The sequence below is a fragment of the Hypomesus nipponensis genome, chromosome 1 (genome assembly GCF_054491055.1).
Source record: "Hypomesus nipponensis isolate SF chromosome 1, ASM5449105v1, whole genome shotgun sequence".
Classification (NCBI taxonomy): Eukaryota; Metazoa; Chordata; class Actinopteri; order Osmeriformes; family Osmeridae; genus Hypomesus; species Hypomesus nipponensis.
This window is the reverse complement of record NC_140361.1, coordinates 10,476,382-10,499,668: the sequence shown is the minus strand read 5'-3', so window position 1 is coordinate 10,499,668 and position 23,287 is coordinate 10,476,382. Positions and strand designations below refer to the sequence as shown.

Sequence of the window (23,287 nt, the reverse complement as noted above, 5' to 3'; positions counted from 1 at the left end):
GCACCATATCGCCCCCGGTGACCCCTAGCCCAATTATACAGCTGACCCGGGCTTGATGACATAACCTTGGACGGCATGGGGTGCGAGAGCAAGGGGTACCCCTTGTGTCTGTCAGGCCATGTCAGTGGTGCATGCTAACCAGACACTTCCCTGAGTGGTCCCGCTGGGGCTGGAGCAGGAACAGGGAGACTGGCCCCCCACAAGAGCTGGAGCAGGGAGACTGGCCCCCCACAAGAGCTGGAGCAGGGAGACTGGCCCCCCACAAGAGCTGGAGCAGGGAGACTGGCCCCCCACAAGAGCTGGAGCAGGGAGACTGGCCCCCCACAAGAGCTGGAGCAGGGAGACTGGCCCCCCACAAGAGCTGGAGCAGGGAGACTGGCCCCCCACAAGAGCTGGAGCAGGGAGACTGGCCCCCCACAAGAGCTGGAGCAGGGAGACTGGCCCCCCACAAGAGCTGGAGCAGGGAGACTGGCCCCCCACAAGAGCTGGAGCAGGGAGACTGGCCCCCCACAAGAGCTGGAGCAGGGAGACTGGCCCCCACGCAGGGCTGTGGACCACCGTACATTCGACCTAACCTCTCTGATTCTTTATTGTTGCTCACAGAGACCCCCAGCATTACAGGTGCTGTTAGGAATCTTGAAAGGAAAACTTACAGCACAACTCTAAATGTGTCCTTTTTCACAGCGTGAGAATAACAACAATTAAAAGGTTGATTGAGCTTATTTACTGTATCACAGTGTAATGGCTGATTTCCTTTATGAGTCAATAGACCTTGACATTTTCCTTGGAACATTCCATGGATCAATTGGAAATATATTTTAAAGGTTACAAAATAGAATCATAAAATAAATGTAATGATGTTATAATATAAAATCAAAGGACATTATAAAGCGTACAACTTTTGGTGGTGGTTGTTGTAAACCTGTTTTTAAACTTTGATTGTTTTAACAAGGCACACTGAGAGCAGGTTTAAGCCTGAGGCAACAATTCAATAATGTGTAAAGTGTTCATGGGAAATAGAAATGTTTTGACTCAATATGTCAACAATAATTGCTTTAGCTAAATTCCTTGAAGATTATCTGGCAGCTGAGTGTCCATAATTCTTTAAATCGGGGGGGCCAATGTAGCAATAAGTTGCATGATTGCTAAATGCTAATACCTCTAGACTTATCCATGATCTCCATACTCAGCAGTTATGCAGTAAATGTACAGTATGCTTAGTGAGCTCTTTAAGCCATGACAGCCTGTCTCCAGTGCAGTGCCGTCTGATGGCCCATGGCCTGATTCCCCCTATCAGAGATGGACATTCTACAGTGGCTCAATTGCTATGCATGAAGCATTTAGCGTAGACCATTTTGACTGGCATTGATGATAGCCTGGCTTTGGTACGAAGGCTATTTCCCGACTAAACAGTTTCAGGACTTGTAAATAATGAAAAGTTATTGGCAGGTTATTCATTGAATGTCAAATTTACATTTAAATGTACTTTACTGTTTAATATGATGAATTATAAAATTTCCTTGGCAGATACAAATGATTGTCATTGTTTTTCGAAAATGGCAGTTCATGGCTAGAAAGTATCTTTTTTAACTGATACAAAATGGACACAACACAAACGTTTCTTAAAATAAGATTTTTTAATATTACTTATTATCATAAAGATATATTTACACACTTTACAGAAATAGAAAATAAAAAACACAAAGCTACGCATGAAAGGAAAAAATAAAATAAGTACTCCAAGAGCTAAAGCTTATCTTTTATAAATTAGAAACCAAAAGTTCAAATATGTACACAGTATTTCAACCATTTCTGATACACTTGTTTTATTCATTTATTTATTTATTCATTTATTTTTGCCCAGTTCAACATCAAAACAGAGACAGGGACTGTACATTTGGCCTGGTGAGTAATATGAACACACACCTTAAACAGGATTAAACAGGGTTCAGAAGTAATACATTGTATTTTTAACGTTATTTAACACTGTTGCAATGGCATGTAAGCCTACAGACTCTGGAGTTCTCCTCAGACTGATCTGAATGATTTTGATGTTGGACGTAGTGGACAAGTACTATAAGTGTGCCATTATAAATGGAGGAGGGCTGATCTATTCTGGGTATAGGGAGCCTCACTTGAGGCTGGGAGATAATGACAGATCATTCGCATTTCCCACAAGAGTTTAAATCTGGTTATCCTGGATTGGATTGCCCGGCCAGTGAAAATTTGTGAATGCACTGGATTGAATCTCAGTCACTTGATCCTGCAGATACCCTGAACATGATATGTGGTGAATTTAGATGTTCAAGGTACAATGCAGTAAAACCATGGAATGTATTGCACGCTAACTCTTCTTTTACCTTGGTGGCTAAGACAGAATGTTGGACTGATTTTATTAGGAAAGAAATTTGGGCTGCTAGAGAATTGAAAGTTGATAACAGAAATTTGGAAGATAACAAATCACAAAGTTTTCACTGACTGTCTACACTACAGCTAGAGGAAAACAGTCACCCATGGCTAAGCTATTGCTAGCTATCTGCTAGCTTGCTCGTTGCTAACCTCCTCTCTTTTCTCTGCACCAGTCACGTTCATTTCCATCCCTGTGCTCATCCCTCCTTGTCACACACTCCCAGCCAAACACACATGTTGAGAAGTGAAAAATAGCTAAACACACACACACACAAAAAAAAAATGTTTTCTGAACTAACATACCAGGGAAACATGCTAACAAGTGCATAGGAACATTACTCAGGCCTTGTGATGTCACAGAGAGATGAGGAATCATGAGGGAACCATAATGAAAGGATGGGAATAGTTTCTCTTGCGTAAGCCTGGCTAGAAAAGACCATTAGGGGAAAGAGTTATGCTCTGCAAGCATAATGTATTGGTTTAGCATTTCAGTTTGAGCTTGGACACGCTTGTCGTTTTACACCACAAGCCCCATTAACCTGATGGTCAGGATGTTCAGGTCCACGACTTACGAAGTTGCAGACTAATTTTCTATCATTGTTACAATCGCAAAAGATACAGCTTTCCACACTATAGGCTATTCAAAAAGTAAGCTTTGGACAACCAGCTAGACAAGAATCAGACAAAATAAATTGCAAAGAAAATACACTGGAAAACCATTTCATACCAAGATACCCTTGTTTTCACGGTTTATTTTCCAGCAGCATAATGGAATTGCAAAGTGCAGCCTTGCGTGCCCATACAGAAAAGTCTTGGAGCCATGCCAGGTTGATTGATGGGACTTGTGAATATTGGAGGCTTTGGATCGTGTCATATTTGGTTTTGCATGATCCGATAACTATCATCATGGTGCAGTAGCAGTGATGAGGGTGGTGTTTAGGGTACCAAAACTCAGATTGGTCCTCTACATAAATATTGGTTTGCTCCACTCCCTGGAAGGGCAGCTTGGCTGGTGCAGATGGTGAGGATACATTCATGAAGAACAATGTGGAAACAGGCATTGCTCAGCGCCTTAAACAACTTCACTTATTGGGCTGCAAAATAGTGATTTGGCCAATTATTTTGACCCTGCTTCAACTTCCCAATTGTTGTGGTTTATGTCTCTTGTCTGATGGCTCTATCTTCCTACCATGACCCCCAATAATACATGAGACACTCGAGCAAAGCTGTCTCATTCCCAAGGAGCATTAATGAAATCTACTTCTCTGTCTCAGTGGGTATTAAATAATAATGGTGCTACTGAAATGATTACTCTTCGCAGTGCCCTAAGATTTAATACATTTTTTATCAAGGTTAGCTTGGGTGGATGAATGAAAACTATGATTTTAGATGCTCTCTTAATGAGAGGTTCTTCGTGCTCGGAGGCAGAGGTGCCTGAGAATACTTTTCCAGTGTTAGAGAGAGACATGGTAAGGGAGGGGACAGAAGTTATAACACTGGGATACTGCAACCAAACATGTTGGAAAACAAGCACAAGTTTCCTGGTATTGTCATTTTGTTTACACTGCTTGAGTTGAAGTGTTTGGTAACAGTCTGATAGTGAAAGTCAGTCATACTGTAGTTAGATTTTTACTTAAGAGAATTAATGAAAAACAGATTTGCCCATATGCCCCACACATTTCATAAACAACAGGATGGTAGTTAATGGCACTGTATGGCTCTCTCTGGGTCTCAGTTGTGACTTGTTACTTAGTTATCATAGACCATCAGGCGGTTGAGGTTGGAGAGGGGTGGGGTGTGGTTCCAATCTAAGCCAATTTGACAATAAGCTCAGACTGTGATTGGCTTCAGCCAGGCTTGGGGGAAACCCATGTGAAAAAGATTAGCCATGGGATTTAATGACCCTAATGATCAAAGCCATGACCACCTGTGCTGTGGAAGCGCGAGCTGGAAAGGCAACTGTACCCAACGGAGGGAAATATAACCCTAATGACTAGCAAGGACTGAGTATGGATACATGGCTATAGTGGCGTATACATAGGCAGGGAGAGTAAAGATACAGTATACGAAAATATGCTCATATATAAATGTATGTTGTGTGTTTTATTTAAAATAAATGCGCAAAATAGAGACTGCTCTGATACAGGCTTCTATCACAGCACCCTGAGAAAAAAAGAATTGAAAATAGAACGAAGATATCTAAACAAAACAGTAATATATTCCAGTATGATGGAAAGGCATAGCATTCCGTCAATCAAAGATCTCGGTCAAAGGGTCAATCCAGCCTCATGCTAAACAGTCAGAAAACAGAGCACTATTGGTAGGCTGAACATGGTGGTTTATTTACTGAGCTGACAGATGACAGCTTGAAAGTGTTTTTGGTCTAATTTAACTGTCCTCCTTGCTACCACTGCCTTTAATGGGATTTTATTTCTCTTTTAGAAACATATCATAATGCATATGTGTCAGTGTTTCGAGACTTCAAACAAGAGGTAATGTGTTTCTCATTTTTCCCTTCCTTTCGTTCTGTCGTTCCTGGCAGCATTGTGGAGTAGGTTATTATTTGGCACTTCATTAAAAGGCGAGCTAGTCTGTCTGTTGAAGCAGACCACCCCTGCCAGTTAACAGTCGTGTAGAACAGCTGCACATGGCAGCAGAGTGGTGAGGAGGCCAGAGAATATGAGTGGGACTGGGATCACATGACTCTGATTACCAATCAGGACACTGTACTGTAGCATTAAACTTGAGCTCATCTTTAAACCCCTATTTAAATGTGTTCAAAACATGAAAAGAGCTTTGAACTGAATCTGTTTGGATGAAGGAATTGTTGAGTTGCTCAAAGCATTTTTGACAATGCATGCTGTTTTAAGTGGCAAAATGGAATCCTCACCTCAGCCCAATTTTGTTAACTTTACATGTGAATGCTGCTACAGAAATACAAAGCACCAACAACAATGGTAATGTAGCCAAAATGAATGTAATGGTTTCAATGTTTCCCTACTTTCTGAAAATAAATCCTTGGATCTACTTCCTCCTAGGCAAACAGGCTAAACTGGCTGCCATTGTATGATCTTGTATAAGTGTTGGATAACTGCAGTCATCAAATTTGGGAACTCTGCCACTACCCTTCCTCATAATCACCACCCTTTCAATAGTAAAGCCAGAAGTAGCTACACGGCAATGGAAATAATGGCTGTGGTTACTTTAGTATTTGAGAGAATGGAAATACCACACCATGGAGAAGTGACTGGCGCTTTAAGACTAAGACTGTTCAGGACCGGGCTGTCCCTCGGCCACACGTCATGCAAAGTGTGCGACACCCAGGGAGACAGCTATGACAGGGCTCTAGAAAGCAAACGATAGAGAAAACACTCGGGAGGAGACAGAGATAGAGAGTGAGGGAGTGAGAGAGATAGAGACGGAGAGATAGAATCTGGTAGCTCGGGCTCAATACCCCCCCATCCCCCCTTCCCTGCCCCCGATCCTTCTCAGAGCTGAGGGTGAGCGGCTTGTCCTGATTTTTTAGTGGACAGAAGAAGAGTTGCTTGAAGAACCAGCAGGTGCTATGGACATCACTCTTCAGGCTGGGCAGGCGTAGGCCCCTGGTTGCAAGGCCCCCCAAGGCAAAGGAAGAGCATAGGAAACAGAACCTGGGGGAGGGCGCTCGAAGCAGTGCCTGAAAACACAGAGGAGAAAAACCACCGTGAGCACTCTTTGCTTTCCACAAACATTACATGAGTCGTGCAGACACTTCGTTTTCCCTTTATAACAGGAAACCCTTGAGGGACTGGACCTGCAGAAGTTTCTTATCCTGCCGTTGAATAATGCAATATTGGATTGAAAAACAGTGATGGAACATTATTGTTTTCAGACCCATATATCGAGCTGATTTAAATGCATAGATAAAAGTGTACTGTCTCAGGGAGAAAGAAAACAATGACATGTCTCAGGCATAAGTTATACAGGCTACTGTCCACATGGCACTGGATGAGTTCCTCATAGGGGTCAATCTTTTATCTTCCAGTAACTTTTATCTTCTCGGTTGTATGATAACTCAGGGAGATGCTAGATGGCTAGCGTTTATACAGTCAGCTTTGTTGCACAATAGCATGGTCCTTTGACTGATTACAGAGAGCTCTTGTTTCAAGATGGCATATTTCTGTGGTTGTGTAATGCCAGTGCACCAAACCATATTTAAGTGACCGCCCACTTGTAATTTTTGTTTGTGTCTACATATTGTTTATGTTCTTTTTGGAAATGCATGATATGAGCATTGTAGCTCATTCAGGCAAGGCCCTCTGATTGCATCACAGAGTGAATGCCTGGGTGAAATCTCTTTCTGCACATTGTTTAGATGAAAGCTGTGTCTCACTTCATCTATATCTCAATTACTAAGGCTTTGAACTTAATGTCCTGTAGTCTGTTTGTGTCATTGCTGTGGCTGGGACTTGAACATACTGATAGTTCACCATCTCTCAGCAGCTCCTCAGCTCCTGGACTCCTCTCTCTCTAGGGGATGACCGAGGTTCCTGCGTTTCTTCCAGTGTTCCCTCACATCTGGATTATGTCATGCATTAAAGCCCCGCTCATGTCTCACATTTGTCTCAGGTGTCAATATACAATGTATGAGCTACCTTTGACACCGAAATGGAGTGGTGGGGGTTGGGGGTAAAGGATCTGAAAAAGTTAACTGTCAATCCTTACCCATACACGGTGGTACACTAATTAGGAAGAGACCTATTATGACTTATCCACATGTATCTGGAATGAGGAAAGAAGTCACTCTTTTTTGTTCTGATCTCAGATCTTTCCTCTTGGGTGTATCCCACATGCCTTCCTCCCAAGGAGCAGAAGAAGAAAGCAGGAGACAGGAACAAAGACCGAACCTTTAAAGCTGATATGGTCTCAATGTTTCTCATTGGAGGGCTCCCTGCTGATTCTCAGCCCTGTGAAGAGTTCATTCCTCTTGTCAGGCACTCCGATGCACTCATTGCATTAATGCACTCAGCTGGTAAAAGTGGACTAGAGAGGCGGGGGAGGCTGGGGTGGCTCTGGGGTTTTCCCATCCTGGAGACGGAGCACCAGCAAAGATTAAATGTATCTGACTCTCAAACAAATTCATACTTTAGTTAATTGTGTGTGAATTGTATGATGCTACATAGTATCTAACGTGACTGAACTTTTGATTAAAATGTAGTTTATCTATAAAGAGTTTAATAATGTTCTCAATTAAGGACAGTTGATCATCTTCCTTTTGTGTCTCCTAATCTATATTTCAACCAACATAGACCAGTAGCTTGATTGGCATTCCGGTCAGGTTCAGCTAGCACTTTGGTTGGAGTAGAAAAAAAGAGATTCACTGAATGAGGTGAACTATGAACCTGAGTAAGGCATGAGAGGAGCTGTAGACGGGCTAAACAAAAAGAGAAATCTTCGTCTTGTTGTGATTGAAGTGGTGTTTGTGGAGACAGCATTGTGAGTCAGTGAGCCATTCCCTTTTATAGAGCTTCACAACTTCCTGAAGCTCCCCTCATTGTGTGGTCACCATTCTGATGCTGAAAACAAGCATTGATCGCTCGACGCACAGAGAGAATGCTCTCATTTTAATGGGTGTGCAGAGCTTTGAGCTTCTGAAGTGCTATGTTTTTCCTAAAACACAGAATCCCATTGCTTGAGCCTCTCTCTTTGTTTTCCTACCGTTGCGCCACTGCCTCTGAAGTTTCCATTGGGCAAGAGATGGGAGGCAAAATAATTCTCAACACTGCCCAAAAATTGCATCGGAACAATAATACTCCATAATTCGCCACAGATTGTAAAACCTATGAAGTAGGGACTTCTCAGACTGGAGCGTCTCACCTTCTGTGCCATTAATTTGCTTTCCTTTAAGTCTGATTAACCATGTCTTGAGGGAATGACATGTCTGTTACTCCCACTCCAACATAGCCCCCTCTGGTATGAGGTTCATTTATGGTGGGCCTTTGCAGGCTGGCGCTGTGTGCTTGGCACCTCCTGCAGGGGTATTGTGCCCTGCGAAGCTCCCAAGCTCCCCTGGCTCACACGGGGTCTGGGAGAGATGTAGAAAGGGGCCGATTTCTTCTCTGCTCACGGATAGGCTGAACTGAGGTCCTCTATTTAACGGTTGTTCAAAAGGTCATCAAGTGCAAATACAGAGAGGCTTCATGCTAGCAGCTCTGAATATGTTTTAGTCAAGAGTTTATACTTCCACACTTTCTACATTAGTAGTGGTGCAACTGGTTGTATCACAGGCCATACAGTGAAACCTGCTCTGAGTTACAGTAATTGCATGACACAGGATTTGTTTTTGTTGGAGTGTCAAAATGTTCATACCGATAGAACTCAGAATAGGTGAAAACGTCAATATTTTCCTTGGTTTATGGATGAAAGAACTTTCAGGCAAGGCTTATTTGTCTTAACAGAAAGTAAAATAATTCTTGTGAAAGATTCGTCATGGATGTACTGCTGGGAAACTCAATTCCAGCAAGTATTATCTTTGGTAAAGGATTTTAATTGACTTGATCAGATTGTAGGTGGATACTCACTGATCTTGAGTTGACACACAGGTAATATTTCTAAGAATAAACTTCTCTTCTCAAAAGACAGCATATTTCGTTTCATCACATAAACACGACTGGAGCACTATTGAGACATTAAAATGGCTGGGCTACAGTCCAGTAATCTGCTTCTTACATAGTAATTCTCAGTGCCAACAATAGCCTTCCTGTGTTGTGGTTGAGTAAAGAGTGGGGCTGCGACGTCCATTAACAGATTTCCCATTTTCCTGTAACAGTTTCGCTTTTCCATTTACTGTCTAAATGCAATGGGGGACCCTGCCAGGAGAAGAGTCAGCCTGGCGGACTTCAGGATCTTACGGTACACTATCCGCTTGGAAATCCATTCCATTTGGCTACGGCAGATTCGCATGAATTCTGGCATCCTTCTCTCTTTCTGACTATAATAGACTGCCATTGGTGGGAAAGTTGTGTCAATCAAAAGTATCCAAATCATACCGTGTGACAGTAGCATTGGTCTCACCTTGCTTTAGAATGGCATGGGCCCCTTGTGGGAGAGACGGGGCCGTGGGCGTCTCCTCTTCCAGCCGGCTGGTCTGTGGGTCTGCCCGCCCCTGACGGGGTTCTGCTGGACCATCTTCCTCACGGTGGCTGCCTCCTCCAGCTCTCTGCCATGCTCCGTGGAGGTCATGGGACCTGCAGGGGACAACACAGGCTGTTACGCACACGCCAAACGTTCACCTCTGAAGACCCACACTTTGTCTCCCATCATCAGCCAGTTTTGTTGTTGTTGGTGGGCTGGTTCAGCTGCACGAGTGTGTGGAGAGTGTGTATTGAGATTTAAACATCACATAGAAATGGTGGATGAGGTAGTCAAATATGTATAGACAAGAGCATGTGTGTGTGGGCTTCTTTCAGCCCACCCAGCGTCAGAGTTCATCAAGTCAACGCAGTGGAACCAAACCAGGCCATATGGAGCTCAGTGAGAAACTCAAACCCTGGTGTCTCATGTCCCCTGTCACTCTGCTTAAGATTACACATGTCTCACACACCAGCCTCTCTGGAGGTGCATCTCACACCACCCTATGTCTGACCCAAGATAAGACAGTCTGAATGGCAGCGTGAGTGTGTGTGTGTGCTTTGTGTGTGTGTGCGTGAGTGACTGATTCCAGATGTTTCTGGTCATCTCTCAATAAGTTTGGTCTGATCCTATAAGCCACTCTCTCCCAAATGCTTCCAAATAGTTTGATCCACTTCAGTGTCTCGGTAACCTTTCAACCCGCCATACATCCTCAAGGGAAGGCTTTTTGGGTGGTTTCCGTGCAGTATCTGGATATGTTATTTGATATTTAACACGTTTGATCTTTCACACCACAGATATACTTCTTAAGTCCAATGAAATTTAAATGTAAGCTTTAGTTAGACACTTTATATGGTTCTGTCAGAAAGATTGAAAGTCTCAGAGTGGAAACTTCCAGCCAGACTAAATCTACTGCAAATGTTTTCTTATCCTTATGTTCCATTATTTTGCTAGGTTACTAGATGAATTAATCAAGTAAGGTAATAATCTCCTTGAGGTAGCCTAGCTATTCATTAATCAGTCTATTTTAGATCAATGGAGTAGGCTATTTAAGATTATTGTCCCTATAAAGTCCCTTTAAGTCAATCAAACACAGATTGATTTAAACTGTATGTCCTTCAACAGGGATCTTATACAAAATATCATGCCACTCAGAGACACAGTAATTCTCCTCAAAAGTAAAAAAGGATTCCCTTTAGTCATTGTCACATACCTGTGTGACATCACTAACAGGGGGCCATGACATTCCAGACTCCTCCCACGAGAGAGACTGGCACCATTTTTAGAATTCTCCAGAGAGCAACCATTCTTGGTTTTATGATGCTCTCCTACCATCAACCTCTTAAAGAGAACTCCACAGTCTTCCACAGAGATGGGAGAAAGGGAGCCGGGTTACTTAAGACTGCATTGGAGCAGCTGTCAAAACCATGATGATGCCAGGCTCCAGTGATTCCCTTAATTGACCAGCTTAGTGGAAAGTGTCTAGAGCCATCTCTGCTTCCTGGCTCTGCTCCCATGGCCACATCCTGCATTCAGCATACACAAACACACCAGGAGACAAGGAGGCTAACATGACGCTAACATGGCCTATCAATAGGTGGGGATTTCAGACCAAGACATGTAATATCCTCTCCATCTGATATGGGGAACTAATTTAAAAGGAGGACAGCTTTCTGCAGCTTTCAGCAGAATCTACAATGGGCATGCCATCACAGTAAAAACAAGCCTGTCTGCATACATACAGCACTAAATAAGATCTATAAAACTCATCCAACTTCTACAAACAGTGTCTACGTACTTCCACTGACAAGGCTGGGAGAGAGGGGAAGAACTAAGGGTCGCACAGCAGCCAACCACGATTGCTCTAGAATCTGCAACTTTTAGATTTTCATGCATTTTCAATTCATAGCCCCTTTAAAACCAAACGTCTCGAGTTCCATGTCCTAGCTAATATTATTCAAGAAGAAAATAAGATATTTGCGTCCGAACAGTGGGCTAATTCATTTGTGCCAGTGAAAGACAGCATTTAAAACAAATCTAAAACCCATCTTTTCCCTGGGTACTCTAATCCACACATTATCCTCATGTTATTGTACCAGATACAGAATGAATGAGGGACGTTTACACATTCTGACAGCGTTCAGCTCATTTCTTTCTAATCTGAGGGATTTAATGTGTAGAAAATTGCCATATGGACGCTGCTTCAGGGTCTGACAGGAGCTCTCACCCAGGGCCCCATCTAGGATTGCCCCCTGAAACACCCTCTCCAATGGAAGAGAGGAACCACAGCATGAAGGCCCAAATCTGGACCATGCCAGACCTGACAGTACAACCATTAACCAGCCCTCCCCAACCCCCCACCGTGACTTATGTGAGTGGCAGGCTGTTTTAACAGGCTCTGCACAGTACAAACTAGAAACCTCCCAAAAGCAAGCTCACACAGGCTCACAGACACACATACACGCTGACACACATACTGACACACACACACACACACACATACAGACTCTCACGAGGCAAGCCAAGCCATACAGTAATTACACCTGGGCCGGCTGCACTGAACACAACTCATCCCCTGCTTTCCTCTGGACGGCCCTGTCTGTCATAACCCTGGTCTGTAATGAGACAATTTAGATGTTTCCTGCCATGGCAAGCTGTCAGCCACTGCTTGGAGCCGAGCTTTGAGGGGAGCACATCTCCTGACAAATCTCGGGCCCCAGTCGTCGCTCCACAGGAAAGAAAAGTGTAATGAAAGCTGCTAAAAATACACCCAGTCCCAGTGATAAGACTGACAGTTATGGATTAACTCCTACTGCCAGGGGGAAAAACATCACGCTGGGCAAGACATGATATAGCAACTTTCCACAGTAGCCATATCCACTGCCATGATGGCCTGAACGAGGCAGCAGCCATTACAAATAAATAAGACATTGATTGAGTGCTCAGGATTGTTAGCATTAGTTAATGCATATCTTATCTGCAAAGATAAAAATAATTGTATTGCTGTGGAATTGGAACCAGTCTGTATTGCATCCCATCTGATCCTCCCTTCCTGGGATTCCCATAGACATGATAAGCTGACGAGGAAACAATATGGTCGTACGATAGTTCTCACGATAGCACGTCCTTATCTTGAGGTCTGACCTCAAAGCCCAGGCTTTGCCCTCATCCCAGCAATCCCAATGTTTTTTTTCCCTCCCCATTGGTAATTCCCTAATTAAACTTTAATAAAGAGGGAATTTCTGGAATGCATGGCTATTGCTACCACTACTGATGCCTTTCCAGGCTGAAGAGAGGAGCAGGGGAGGGAAGGAGAGTCGAGAGAACCGGCAGTGTCACAGACTGGCCAGTTTCCAGACGAATGATGAATAGCTGGTCAGCAGATATCTAATTCTCTGTTCTCGCCTCCACACCCTCCTGAGGTGCTATCCATTATGTTGCCTTTTTCGTCTCACCCTCCTTGCTCTCGCTCTCTCTCTCGCTCTCTTTTTTTCTCCCTGTCATTCCATCTCATCCTAGCCCAGTACTTTGGACAGCCTTTCCTTGTCAATTCCCCCCTTCGCTGATCACCCTGGGTGAGTTGTACATCTCAGAGCACTTGTCTGTCATGAGAGAAGAGAAATGGATACCCGCTGGTGTGATGCCAGGTTCATCGATTTCCAACCCCCCTACCCCCACTCTCTTCCCCCTTTGGATGGTCTGAGCCCCTGTAAACCCAGGATATGGCTACATGATGGGGGGAAGCACAGCGGGCATGATGAATGTAAAAAAATAAATAAAATAACACTTTTACTGCAGAACCAATAATGCCACACTCGAGCTCTAGCCTTCGGGAATGGGAGATTCAATCTCTGGCTGGCAGTGATAAACAAGCAATAGGTAAGAGATCTGCTCTATCTGTTAACAGATTAAAGCTGCATGAACGTGCTTGATCATGCATAGCTGGAGAAATTGAAATCTTGCTTTGTTTAATTTTCAGAGTGTAACAATGAATTGATAGACCGTTGTGTCAAATCTTATCTGTTTGTTTACTGACACAGTCGTGGTTATTGTCTCGCTACACTGATTATCAATCAATTGTGTGCCTTCATATTGATCGACTTTCATGGACGGCAGGGCATTCTATTCTCCATCTCCCGTGCTTTCGGCTCCTATAATCTGTCTCTCCTCACCATCTCCCAACAGCATGTCCAAGCACGGAGCAGGATGTGATGCAGTCAAAGAGGCTTCTGATGTATGAACAAACATCAGCGCAACTGAAAGCACTGGCCTAGAACTGACGGGTGACAGGAGAGGACGGGAGGCCCAGAGTGCCCACAGGGTTGCACCGCCCCTTCTGGGGACATCATGAGGCTCCTAATTGATCTTGGCACAAGCTAAGTGCCTCCTGTCACAGATGATGGGGCATCATAATGAGCTTCATCTATTCACAGATTAATTATCCGTTAAAAACTTGTATCGCCAGAGGCCTGTATTCAGTACACATTAAAGCACATGATGTTCCCTTTCTATGGTAGACCAACATGGACATGCAGGTGCAGGGATGATGCATTCATGTTCGGACTTCATGGAATGAGGAAGTAGGCATCTTCAGTCAATGTAGCACAAGCTATGTAATGTACTGAAATAATTATATACTCTGGATCTAATTGTCCATATGGCTATAATGGTTAGTTGTGATATATTGTGAGGGATTTCCAGGAAAATATGTACAAAACAAAGCATGGATAATACACATTTGAACAACCTTTTGAATATCTCCTTTTTACTCAGTGCATGTTGTGACTCGTTGTACATAAGCCTATATAATCCTTACGGGGAACACTGCACAGTGTTTGTGTGCGAATAAATGCCCCACTGTGTGTAGCCATGGTTGTTATCCTGACATTGGAAGTGCTCCATCACCTGATTTGTATCCTCCATTCACTAAAGTGAGAGGACTAGCATTAGCACGGTATCTTTAGCAGGCTGCTCCAGCTACACAGACACGCTAACCCAAAAACCCAGACACACACGCTCGTCAGGCCCAGAGACGTCTCTCTCTCCAAGAGCCCATAAGGGGATCAGGAGCATTTAGGCAGAAAGGAGACGTGTTAATCGTGCCAATGCATTCTCCTAGCTTAGCCTAGTGTAAGCCCCTGATGCTTCCACATAGAATAATGTCGCAGGCGGTGGATTTGCTAGCCGTCTGTTAGCCTTCTCGCACGTCCACTTGCTACAACTTCAGAGATGGGAATGCAGCACAGGAAAGCAACACTCCTCCCTCCCTTTTTCCAGCACTCACAATCGACAGGCTCCATTCTCCAATGCCTTTTGAAGCTGTTGAGTGTGTGTGTGTGTGTGTGTGTGTGTGTGTGTGCGTGCGTGCTGCTTATCGCATGCCTACCAGTAAATCAGGGCCTTGGCAGAAACTGGTACCAATCTCTAGCCGATTTTCAGACCACGTTACCATGGCAGCCACTGTGAAAGGCGCTCAGTTAGGAGCAAAGAATGACATTGTCAGTTGGAATGGATCAGGTTTCCAGTGTACAAATTTCAGCACACGAGCCCTGAATCCTTGATTAGGCTGACTTACGGCTGCTGTATTTTAACCCTTCCCCTTATGGAAGGACTCGAGAAAGGAGATCTCCTTTTTCTTTCCTTTTCCAGCATTTCCTTATGGAGGAAAAGCTGGGCCACAGAGTGTTTCTCTGGGATGTTTGTTTGGGTGAATGTTGTTTCCCTGCTGCCCCGCACTGTTTTATATGCAGCATTGTTATGCAGTGATAGAACCGAGCTTCTGGCTGAAGCAAAGGCCGTCTTTGTCTCGTTCAACTCCATAGAGGAAACGAAAGTGCATGAAAAGTTCTGCCCGTTGCCCAGGCTCTTAACTTTAACCCCTTTGTAAGCCCGCAAAAAATACCCCCCTCTCCGTTCTGGTTAAGGGCTCGGAAACAAATTAAAAGCTAATTGTGTAGCCCTCTACACTCTCTGTTCCTGCAGATGTCCTTTTGAGTCCCTTTACCCCCTATGAAGACAGCAAAGTCCCAAACCCTCAGTGAACTACACATGCTCCCAAATGAGTGAGTGTGCAGTGATGAGGTGCGAGGCTGGCTGTTCTGGTATGATCAGAGCACTGTGCCTTCAAAGGCCCTGCAATGGTGGTGGCGGCAGCTCTGGGCAAAACTAATGAAGCCACAGGGTCCGCCCTCTGAACACCCCCCCTCCCCCAACAGCACTGCATCCCCTCATCCCCCCTCCCTCTCTGCTTCTGGGGGTGAATCCTTGGCTAGAGGTTACCATAGGTTGGGCCCTGCTAAACACAGGGAAATCAAAGAGCTGATCACGCAAAGCATCTTAAGTGAGATTTCTCCCAAATTGGCTTCCAGGGTAATGGCACGCTGTCTCAAAGAGGATTTAACCCTGAGAGGGGTGGAGGTAAGCAGGTAAGAGAGGACATGCCCTGCTGGCCTCACAAACCTGGACGTTCCAGTCAGCAGGGTAGGCAGGAAGGTAAGAGCCACCATCCGTAGCTCTAATCTCCAGGGACAGTATGCCAAGGGCAAAGGATCCTCCAACAGACCGTTTCCATGGGCACGCTAATCAGATGTGAAGCATAGCCCCTCCCTCTCCTGTGTCATCACTGTTCCCCTGCTGTGAACCTGCATGCCTTCTCTCCCATTGGAGGGGAAGTCTGTGTGTGTGTTTGTGTGTGTTTGTGTGTGTGTGACGCCACTGAGCAAGGTTTACTGCAGCTCTCAAGTCTATGGGGAGCATCACATCCCCCATAGGATGAGCTTACAGGAAAATAGCATCTCCATTGCATCAGGCTGTGCAATCTCTCAGCCAATGGGAGCATTATGACAAACAGCTATTTCAAGGAAGGTCTGGCGAGACAAATCCACATGGGTCACCTGAATCTGTTCCAGTACTGTTTCTCCAACATTAACATTCACTTTTCAGCAACTGTGTGATTTATTTATGTGAGGATTACATTTACAACATACAGCATATTAAAATTGCCCCTGGAGGTAATGTTGAAAGAATACCTCTAACAATATTTCCAAACATATAAAGCTAAACCATAAATATCAGAAGACATTTTATTGATACCTGAGGTACCAAAGGTCAACCAACTTGAGTTTTTATGGCTGAAATCCATGACATTTTGATCAAATGCTTAGAATAACCTGCATCTCTTATCCAGGTACATGTATATGTTTATAAATTCCATGTATTGTTGTTGTCTTCCACTTAAACAAACAGCTGTTCAGCGTCAGGATCTGGAGGGGAGTGAGGGAGCTTCTCCACAAGGAGGGAAGCATGCATGGCCACAGTGGGAGGCCCTGCCCTACACCCAAAAATAGCAACCAGGAAATCCTATTCTCCACTATAAGGTGAAATCAGACGCTATCTTTTTATCGACCGACGTTTGAACACTCGCTAGCGTGCATGAAATAGTCTCAAGGTAAAATATCATTGGTAATCAAAGGGGGATGGAGGAAAACTTCCTCACACATGAATAATTTATAGTTTCATAAATGAATGATTCCCGTGTAGCGAATGAAGGGACCCACCAGGGCACAGGAAGGAAGTGGATCTAATGGTTTTCATTTTCATGCGTTTCATTTCAATCGGGTGAATAAACTAGCATAAGGTGCACCTTGCCTGTCTGTCTTTTAGAGAATAAAAGGTGTGGGCCAGACTAGGATTTCCTGTGGCCTGAGGCATTGCATTTAGGATGAGCCCTGTGGGGATGCTAGTAAATGTTCCCAAACTCTACTAAGTCCCTCTGAACAATCCATAGCTCCTGATGCAATCTCCAGAACTTACCTCTAGCCCAGTGTATAACAGTATATAACACAGGCCAGCTGTTTAGGGCTTTGGACTGGTAAAATGAAATATGACGAATCGTTAATGCTGTCTAAATAGCCTTATTATTAGAAAGACCGTCGCACCTTTGATCCTATACTGTCAAGTCGACTCTGTTCCCTAAGTGATGTCCAGCTGCTTCTCTGCATACGTTTTACATTGAATTATGAATAGCTGCACATGAAACAAAACATTTTTTTTCACAGGGAAACCATATCTGTGACTACTTCAGTTCTAGAGTAATATTTTGCCATTCCATGTTCTCGCAAATTGAGCGTGAAAGTAATTAAAGCCCATTCATTCCACAACTCCAGATATTTATTCTGCGGTTTGGTGTGCTGTTAATAAAAATGTCCTGCTGTGGTCCTATCAGATGAGACACCATTATAAATCTAACACTTAATGTTTAAACATAGAGCCATAAATCACGTTTAATATTGGGCCCCAATGGAAAATAGTGTGGCGTTTGAAAATATCTGGCTTTAATTAAGTTGTCGGGAGACAGACTCACTGGAGCTCTGCTGGCCTGGGGATTGGGTCTGGTGGTCAGGGGGCCTGGTTATCATGATGGCTGTTCGCACATCTGAGGCCCCAGGCAGTGGGCTCACCACTCTAAGGGGAGGGTCACACAGACAGGACCCAGCAACAGGCCCCAGAACCATGGCTTCCAAGACACCTCTCTTTCAATTCAAATGTGAGACACTTTTATATCCCCCCCACTTGTCCACCTGCAAAATGGGAGGAGTCAGACGAGACCCCCAGCTGTGAATGTCAGGGTTGGTGTGCTCCCTCTACCCTGAGGCCCGCACGGCTTTCTCTTCCTCTGCCCTGGCCCTTCTTTCATCCCTCTGTTTTCTCCTCTCCATGTGCTCCCTACCACGTTTCCAAGTGAGTGGATTTATTCATTCAAAGGGGTTCTGAATTACATTACACCGGCCTAGCAGTCACACATGCCAAAGCATTCACCAGCTGAATCCTCCAGGGAGTGTTAGCCCGAAGGTTAGTCTCATATCCTTACCCAATGACTTATGATTTCCTTCAAATCTCCTCCCTTCCCCTACCCTTCTTGAGTGAGGATTATTTTTAGGAAGCCTAATGTGAGGGGGAGTAATGTAGATGTATGAGGTGGCTTATCCCAAAAAGCCCACTGTCCTAACTCCCTCTTGAGACTATTATGGGTCACATATTTTACAGTAAATCAGGTCTAATGGGATCTTTACATGTGCTGGGATGACCTGGACAACATTTTTACAATGAATGAGAGTGCCACAATTGGCCACAGTTATGCCCCCCCGGAAAGTCACCATGCTGTACTAGATGTTTAGCTAAAACCAGGTACTGGATAGCCACAACCCATGTTGTCAATTGCTGTAGACGCAGATGCTGATTTCCGTGTGTACAAAGTGCGTGTTTGTGTGTGTTTGTTTGTGTATGTGTGTGTGTGTGGGGGTGTGTGTGTGTGTCGTGTCTGCTGCAGACAAGCCACCCTCATCTTAGGCTTCAGCAGCCTGTTGGCTTTGATTCTTTGCAAGTGCTGCGTAGAAAAGATAACCAGGTTATTCACAAAGTACATCTGATCCACTGACCTGTGTGCGTGTGTGTGTGTGTGTGCATGTGTGGGTGTGTGTGTGTAAATAAGGGTAAGCCCCCACCCAGTAAGCCCCTGTGCCTCAAAGAGCGTCTGTATGATTCTTCATAATCCTGTAATAACTTTTCCCCCATGGCCCCCCTCTGAAGAAGCAGTTTGCCCACTGTTATTATGTTATTGCAGGACATCTGGAAAAGTTTGGATGTTTCTCTTTTCTCCGAGGCCCCTATAATCACGACGGCCTACACGATCATCTTGTGTACATTATCTGGGTCAGTGTGTAGGAGCTGAGATGATCATTCAAGACTTCCTGGCCACTGTTACTTTAGGCCCATTGCTGTTGTTTAACCAAATAGGCCGTTCCTTTTTAGAGAAACATTGAGTGTGTGTAGGTACCTATAGGACGTGTTGTATTTATTTAGCCGGCCTCTCAGAGGCGCTCCCTAATTTTGACCCTTGGAGCCAAACAGCTGAAAGGAGCTGGGTACTGTGTGGGGGTGCCTCATCCCTCTGCCAGCAGCACATCAAAGTTTCATCCAGAATAACAGCAGTGCTGACAGCTTTGGTGAGATGCCCCCACCTCCTCCCCCTCTTCTCGATGGAAACCATTTCTTTCACAGATAATGTCAGGGATCCAAAAACCCTCGTGCCCTCCAACATACACAAAAACCTCACCTGTTCAGTTGAGCTCCAGTAGAGTCAGAGTCAACTGGGCAATTAAAATTGCACACCTCAGGGGCTTTCTATGTGTGTGTGTGGCGTGTGTGTGTGTGGTGTGTGTGTGTGTGTGTGTGCGTGTGTATCAGGCGGCTTGTTTTCCTCCCAAGCGCTCAGGGAGTTAGCCCATGTTTTCAGCCTGTGAGGGATGGGTCTTTGATATGTTTGAAGGGCTGACAGGCTTGAGAGGCCAGCCTGTTTCCACAATAAGGATTGTTTACATACCAGCCCTGAGAGTTATGGGAGGAGGAAGTGCGATCGTCCACCGAATGAATTATGAATACCACGTCTGAGGCAGTGGGCACTCTCTGCAGAGTGCTCTCTGGAAATGGGTTGTAGTGTGCTGTTCAGGGATGCTGATATGTCATCCACAAAGCCACAGTCAGTTTGGGAGTTGATAATGAGTGGGAAGGTGGATGGAGGTTGCTGGTTAGTCACTGTTGCCTGTTGCACTTCTGACTGCCACACAAACGCACGCACGCGCTCAGTCCCCACCCTTTCTCTGCCTGAATGGAGCCTATGCTTGAGCTTCCAGGAAATACATTCAGCAGCTACACCCTCACACGCGCACACACACGCGCCAGTAAGAGATAGCCTAGCAAACTCCCGGTGAACTGGAAAAGCGTTTGTCTGAAGATGAAAGGCTTCACACCCTCTGCCTACACACAGAGCCTCTTCCAACACCTTCCCGCGACAGCGCATGCTGTACAGCAGAGGCTTGTGCTGCACGGACAGACCGCCGTAGCATCCCTCCCCACACCCACCGACGCTGCAATACCACAGCATCCTCTCCTTCCACTTCCCTTTCTCCCTCTCCCTCTCCCTCTGACGCTCCTTCTGCCTCTGCCTCTGCCTCTCCCTCTCCCTCTCCCTCTCCCTCTCCCTCTGACTCTGCCTCTGCCTCTCCCTGTCATCGGAGCTGGATTACTATGCTGGCAGACAGGGAGCGGGCCGGCACACGAACAGCCTGACCTGAAAGACGTGAGGAAGAACAAGCCTGGAGGCACAAGCCTCCTCTTCCTCCGTCATGGGAGCACACGCGTCGCCTGGGGCTCTGAGGCGCGGGGCGTTCTCAGCCACACGCAGGCCGTGAAATAAAGAGAAAAAACACGCTGACCGTAATGCAGGGTAATTGCTTCCCATTTACGCGTGTGCCGAGAGCCTGAGACTAAAATAGCATGTCACCGTAATGAATGTGCTGGGAAGCAAGGGTACTGAGAGAGCTGCACCTCGCACTTTGATATACGCAAAGTGGACAGCATCTTACACACACACACACACACACACACACACACACACACACACAGACACACACTCAGGTAGGCACCCAGGCATATATCTACTCTGCACAGGGAAACATACAGTCCACAGCGAAGCAGAGACATGCAGATACAGCTTTGCAGACAAACACACTGCGAAAGAGACACAATGGACAGCGCCTTCCACCTTCCACACACATGCCTGCCAGCAGTGGTTCATAGATAGGTGTCAGTCCTCAGAGAATGACCAGCAGACATTTACACAAGCCCCGACTGTTGTTTTCTCACACTACACTGTCACTTGAACCACATCTGTGGCTTGGCCACCTAACTGACCCCTACCGTCACATACTCTTCTTACCCAGCCAGGCGTGTGCCTTGTTCTCTGTAGAAATTACTCGTCAGTTACTCGTCAAACAATTTGTAGCCGAGAGACATATTCTTTTCATTCTGAAATCCAACACAATGGCACCATAGCTGCAGTGGCACTTTACGGAAATGTACTGTGACAAATGAGCTCCTCAGGAGACCCTCTGTGGTGGAGCCATACATCTGGGATGTATGTCCTCCCCGTGGAGACACACTGAACACAGTCACGGGCATCACCGAGACGACCCAGATGGAAGGAGTACCATTAGAACAAGCATGCATTAGCAAGCATCACATGTTACCCTGTAACGTATATAGACTGTGATTCAGCCAGGTTGAATAGCTTGTACAACATGCACCTTATCATTGACTACAGTGTACCACACCACCTTACAGTACATGTGCAGTGCACATCTTTCATAACAGCCACAACAGCCATCCACATATCCATCCTCTCACTGAGGCATGGCACTCTGCATAAACAGCAATAGCCATCAATAAAAGCCTCTAAATATTTCACATCACAAGTCACAGTGTCTGCATATCCTCAAACAGAATCCAGCACAAGACAAGCCCATGGCACCTTTAACTTCCATATCAACCCCCCTAGCCACAATAACAGAAGGAACCACTGCAGTGCAGTACTGTACAAAACCAGGTGCTGATATTGCTTGTCTTTTAGAGCCAACAGAATGCTAACCATGCTGGGTAACTGATCAACTACAGCTGCCTGGCCGAGCCCAAGACTAAAACATACACAGAAAATACAAGCAGAATACAGAGAGGCCACAGGCAACAGCCTGGGAGCCTGTGTAACACTTACCAGCACTGGCAGAACACAGCAGACACACCAACAGCACAATCACCAGCGTCAGGATCTTCACATTCATTTCTGCACTCCCCTCTGGCTCTCCGTTAGTCGCTCACTGATATACTGTAGTGGTGTGTGTGTGTGTGTGTGTGGATTGGAGAAAGGGAGAGGGAGGGAGAGAGACAGAGAGAGCAGTTGAGCGAGCGAGGGAGGGAGAGAGAGAGAGAGAGAGAGACTGTTTGCTCCCCTATGTGTGTGTGCCTCTGGGTGCACGGTGGTAAGTGTGTGTGTGTGGCTCCTTGCCAGTGCGTGTGTGTGTGTTTGTCTGTTTGTGCGTGCGTGAGTCTAAATGCGTATTTGTATATCGGTGTGTGACAGCGCCACTCCAGGACTGAAGGCACGTCTTTATCGGAGCTGAGCGGCGGAGGTGTGCGTTCTCTCTCCTCTCTCTGAGCACGCAGGCAGGCAGGCAGCCTCGGACAGGTTCAGTGGAGCTGTGAATGTGCTGGTCGTCAGCTTGCAGCAGGTCTGTGTACAAGTCCTGTTTGGCTCGGATAAGGAGCTCCGTCGCTCATGTGGCTTATGTATCACTGACTCTGTGGGTCACGGAAAAGGGGGCCTCCCCACCCCCCATGTTGCCCGCCCCCCTCCCCCCCCCCCACACACACACACACATACTCATTGACCCTCCCACTAAAGAGAGAGAGACAGAGATAGAGAGAAAGAGAAGTGGGGGTTGGGGAGGAGTGGGGTTGTTAGTGTGTGTGATGGGGGGGGTGGGGGGGTCCAGGTTTATGATAATACCCAAACAGATGCTCTTGTTGAAAACTCTTTGAATTGCAAAGAGGTTGCATGCCAGGAATCTACCAATCAAAATACCAGCTTATAGGGGGGAGTGGATGAAAGAAGGGAAGGTGGGAGATGAAAGAAAAGAAAAAATAGGTTCATGTTTTCCTGCTTTTGTGTCTTTCCCCAGCTGGGTAGAATACGCTTCCTTACATTATTTTCTACCTTATATAGCAGTCATGGCAGTCCTGTCTAACTCAAGGTAGGGAATAAATGATTTGTGCCACTTCAAAGCATTCTCTGTGACATTGGGAGGAACCAGAGGAAAAGCTTATCAGACTCAATGACTGATCACATCATTTTCTGCTTCTTCTACCAGCTTAAACT

The 23,287-nt window shown here is 45.5% G+C and overlaps 1 protein-coding gene across 1 annotated transcript; it reads right to left on the bottom strand.

Moving 5' to 3' along the window:
* Positions 1 to 1,618: 1,618 nt before the first annotated feature.
* On the bottom strand, positions 1,619 to 22,654 carry apln (apelin). Its single transcript, XM_084690211.1, has 3 exons — positions 22,127 to 22,654; positions 9,463 to 9,635; positions 1,619 to 6,085 (listed from the first exon to the last, which is right to left on the bottom strand). Exons 1-2 carry the CDS (start codon positions 22,191 to 22,193, stop codon positions 9,469 to 9,471), a joined length of 234 nt encoding a protein of 77 aa, XP_084546337.1. The 5' UTR covers positions 22,194 to 22,654; the 3' UTR covers positions 1,619 to 6,085; positions 9,463 to 9,468.
* Between the last annotated feature and the right edge of the window lie 633 nt (positions 22,655 to 23,287).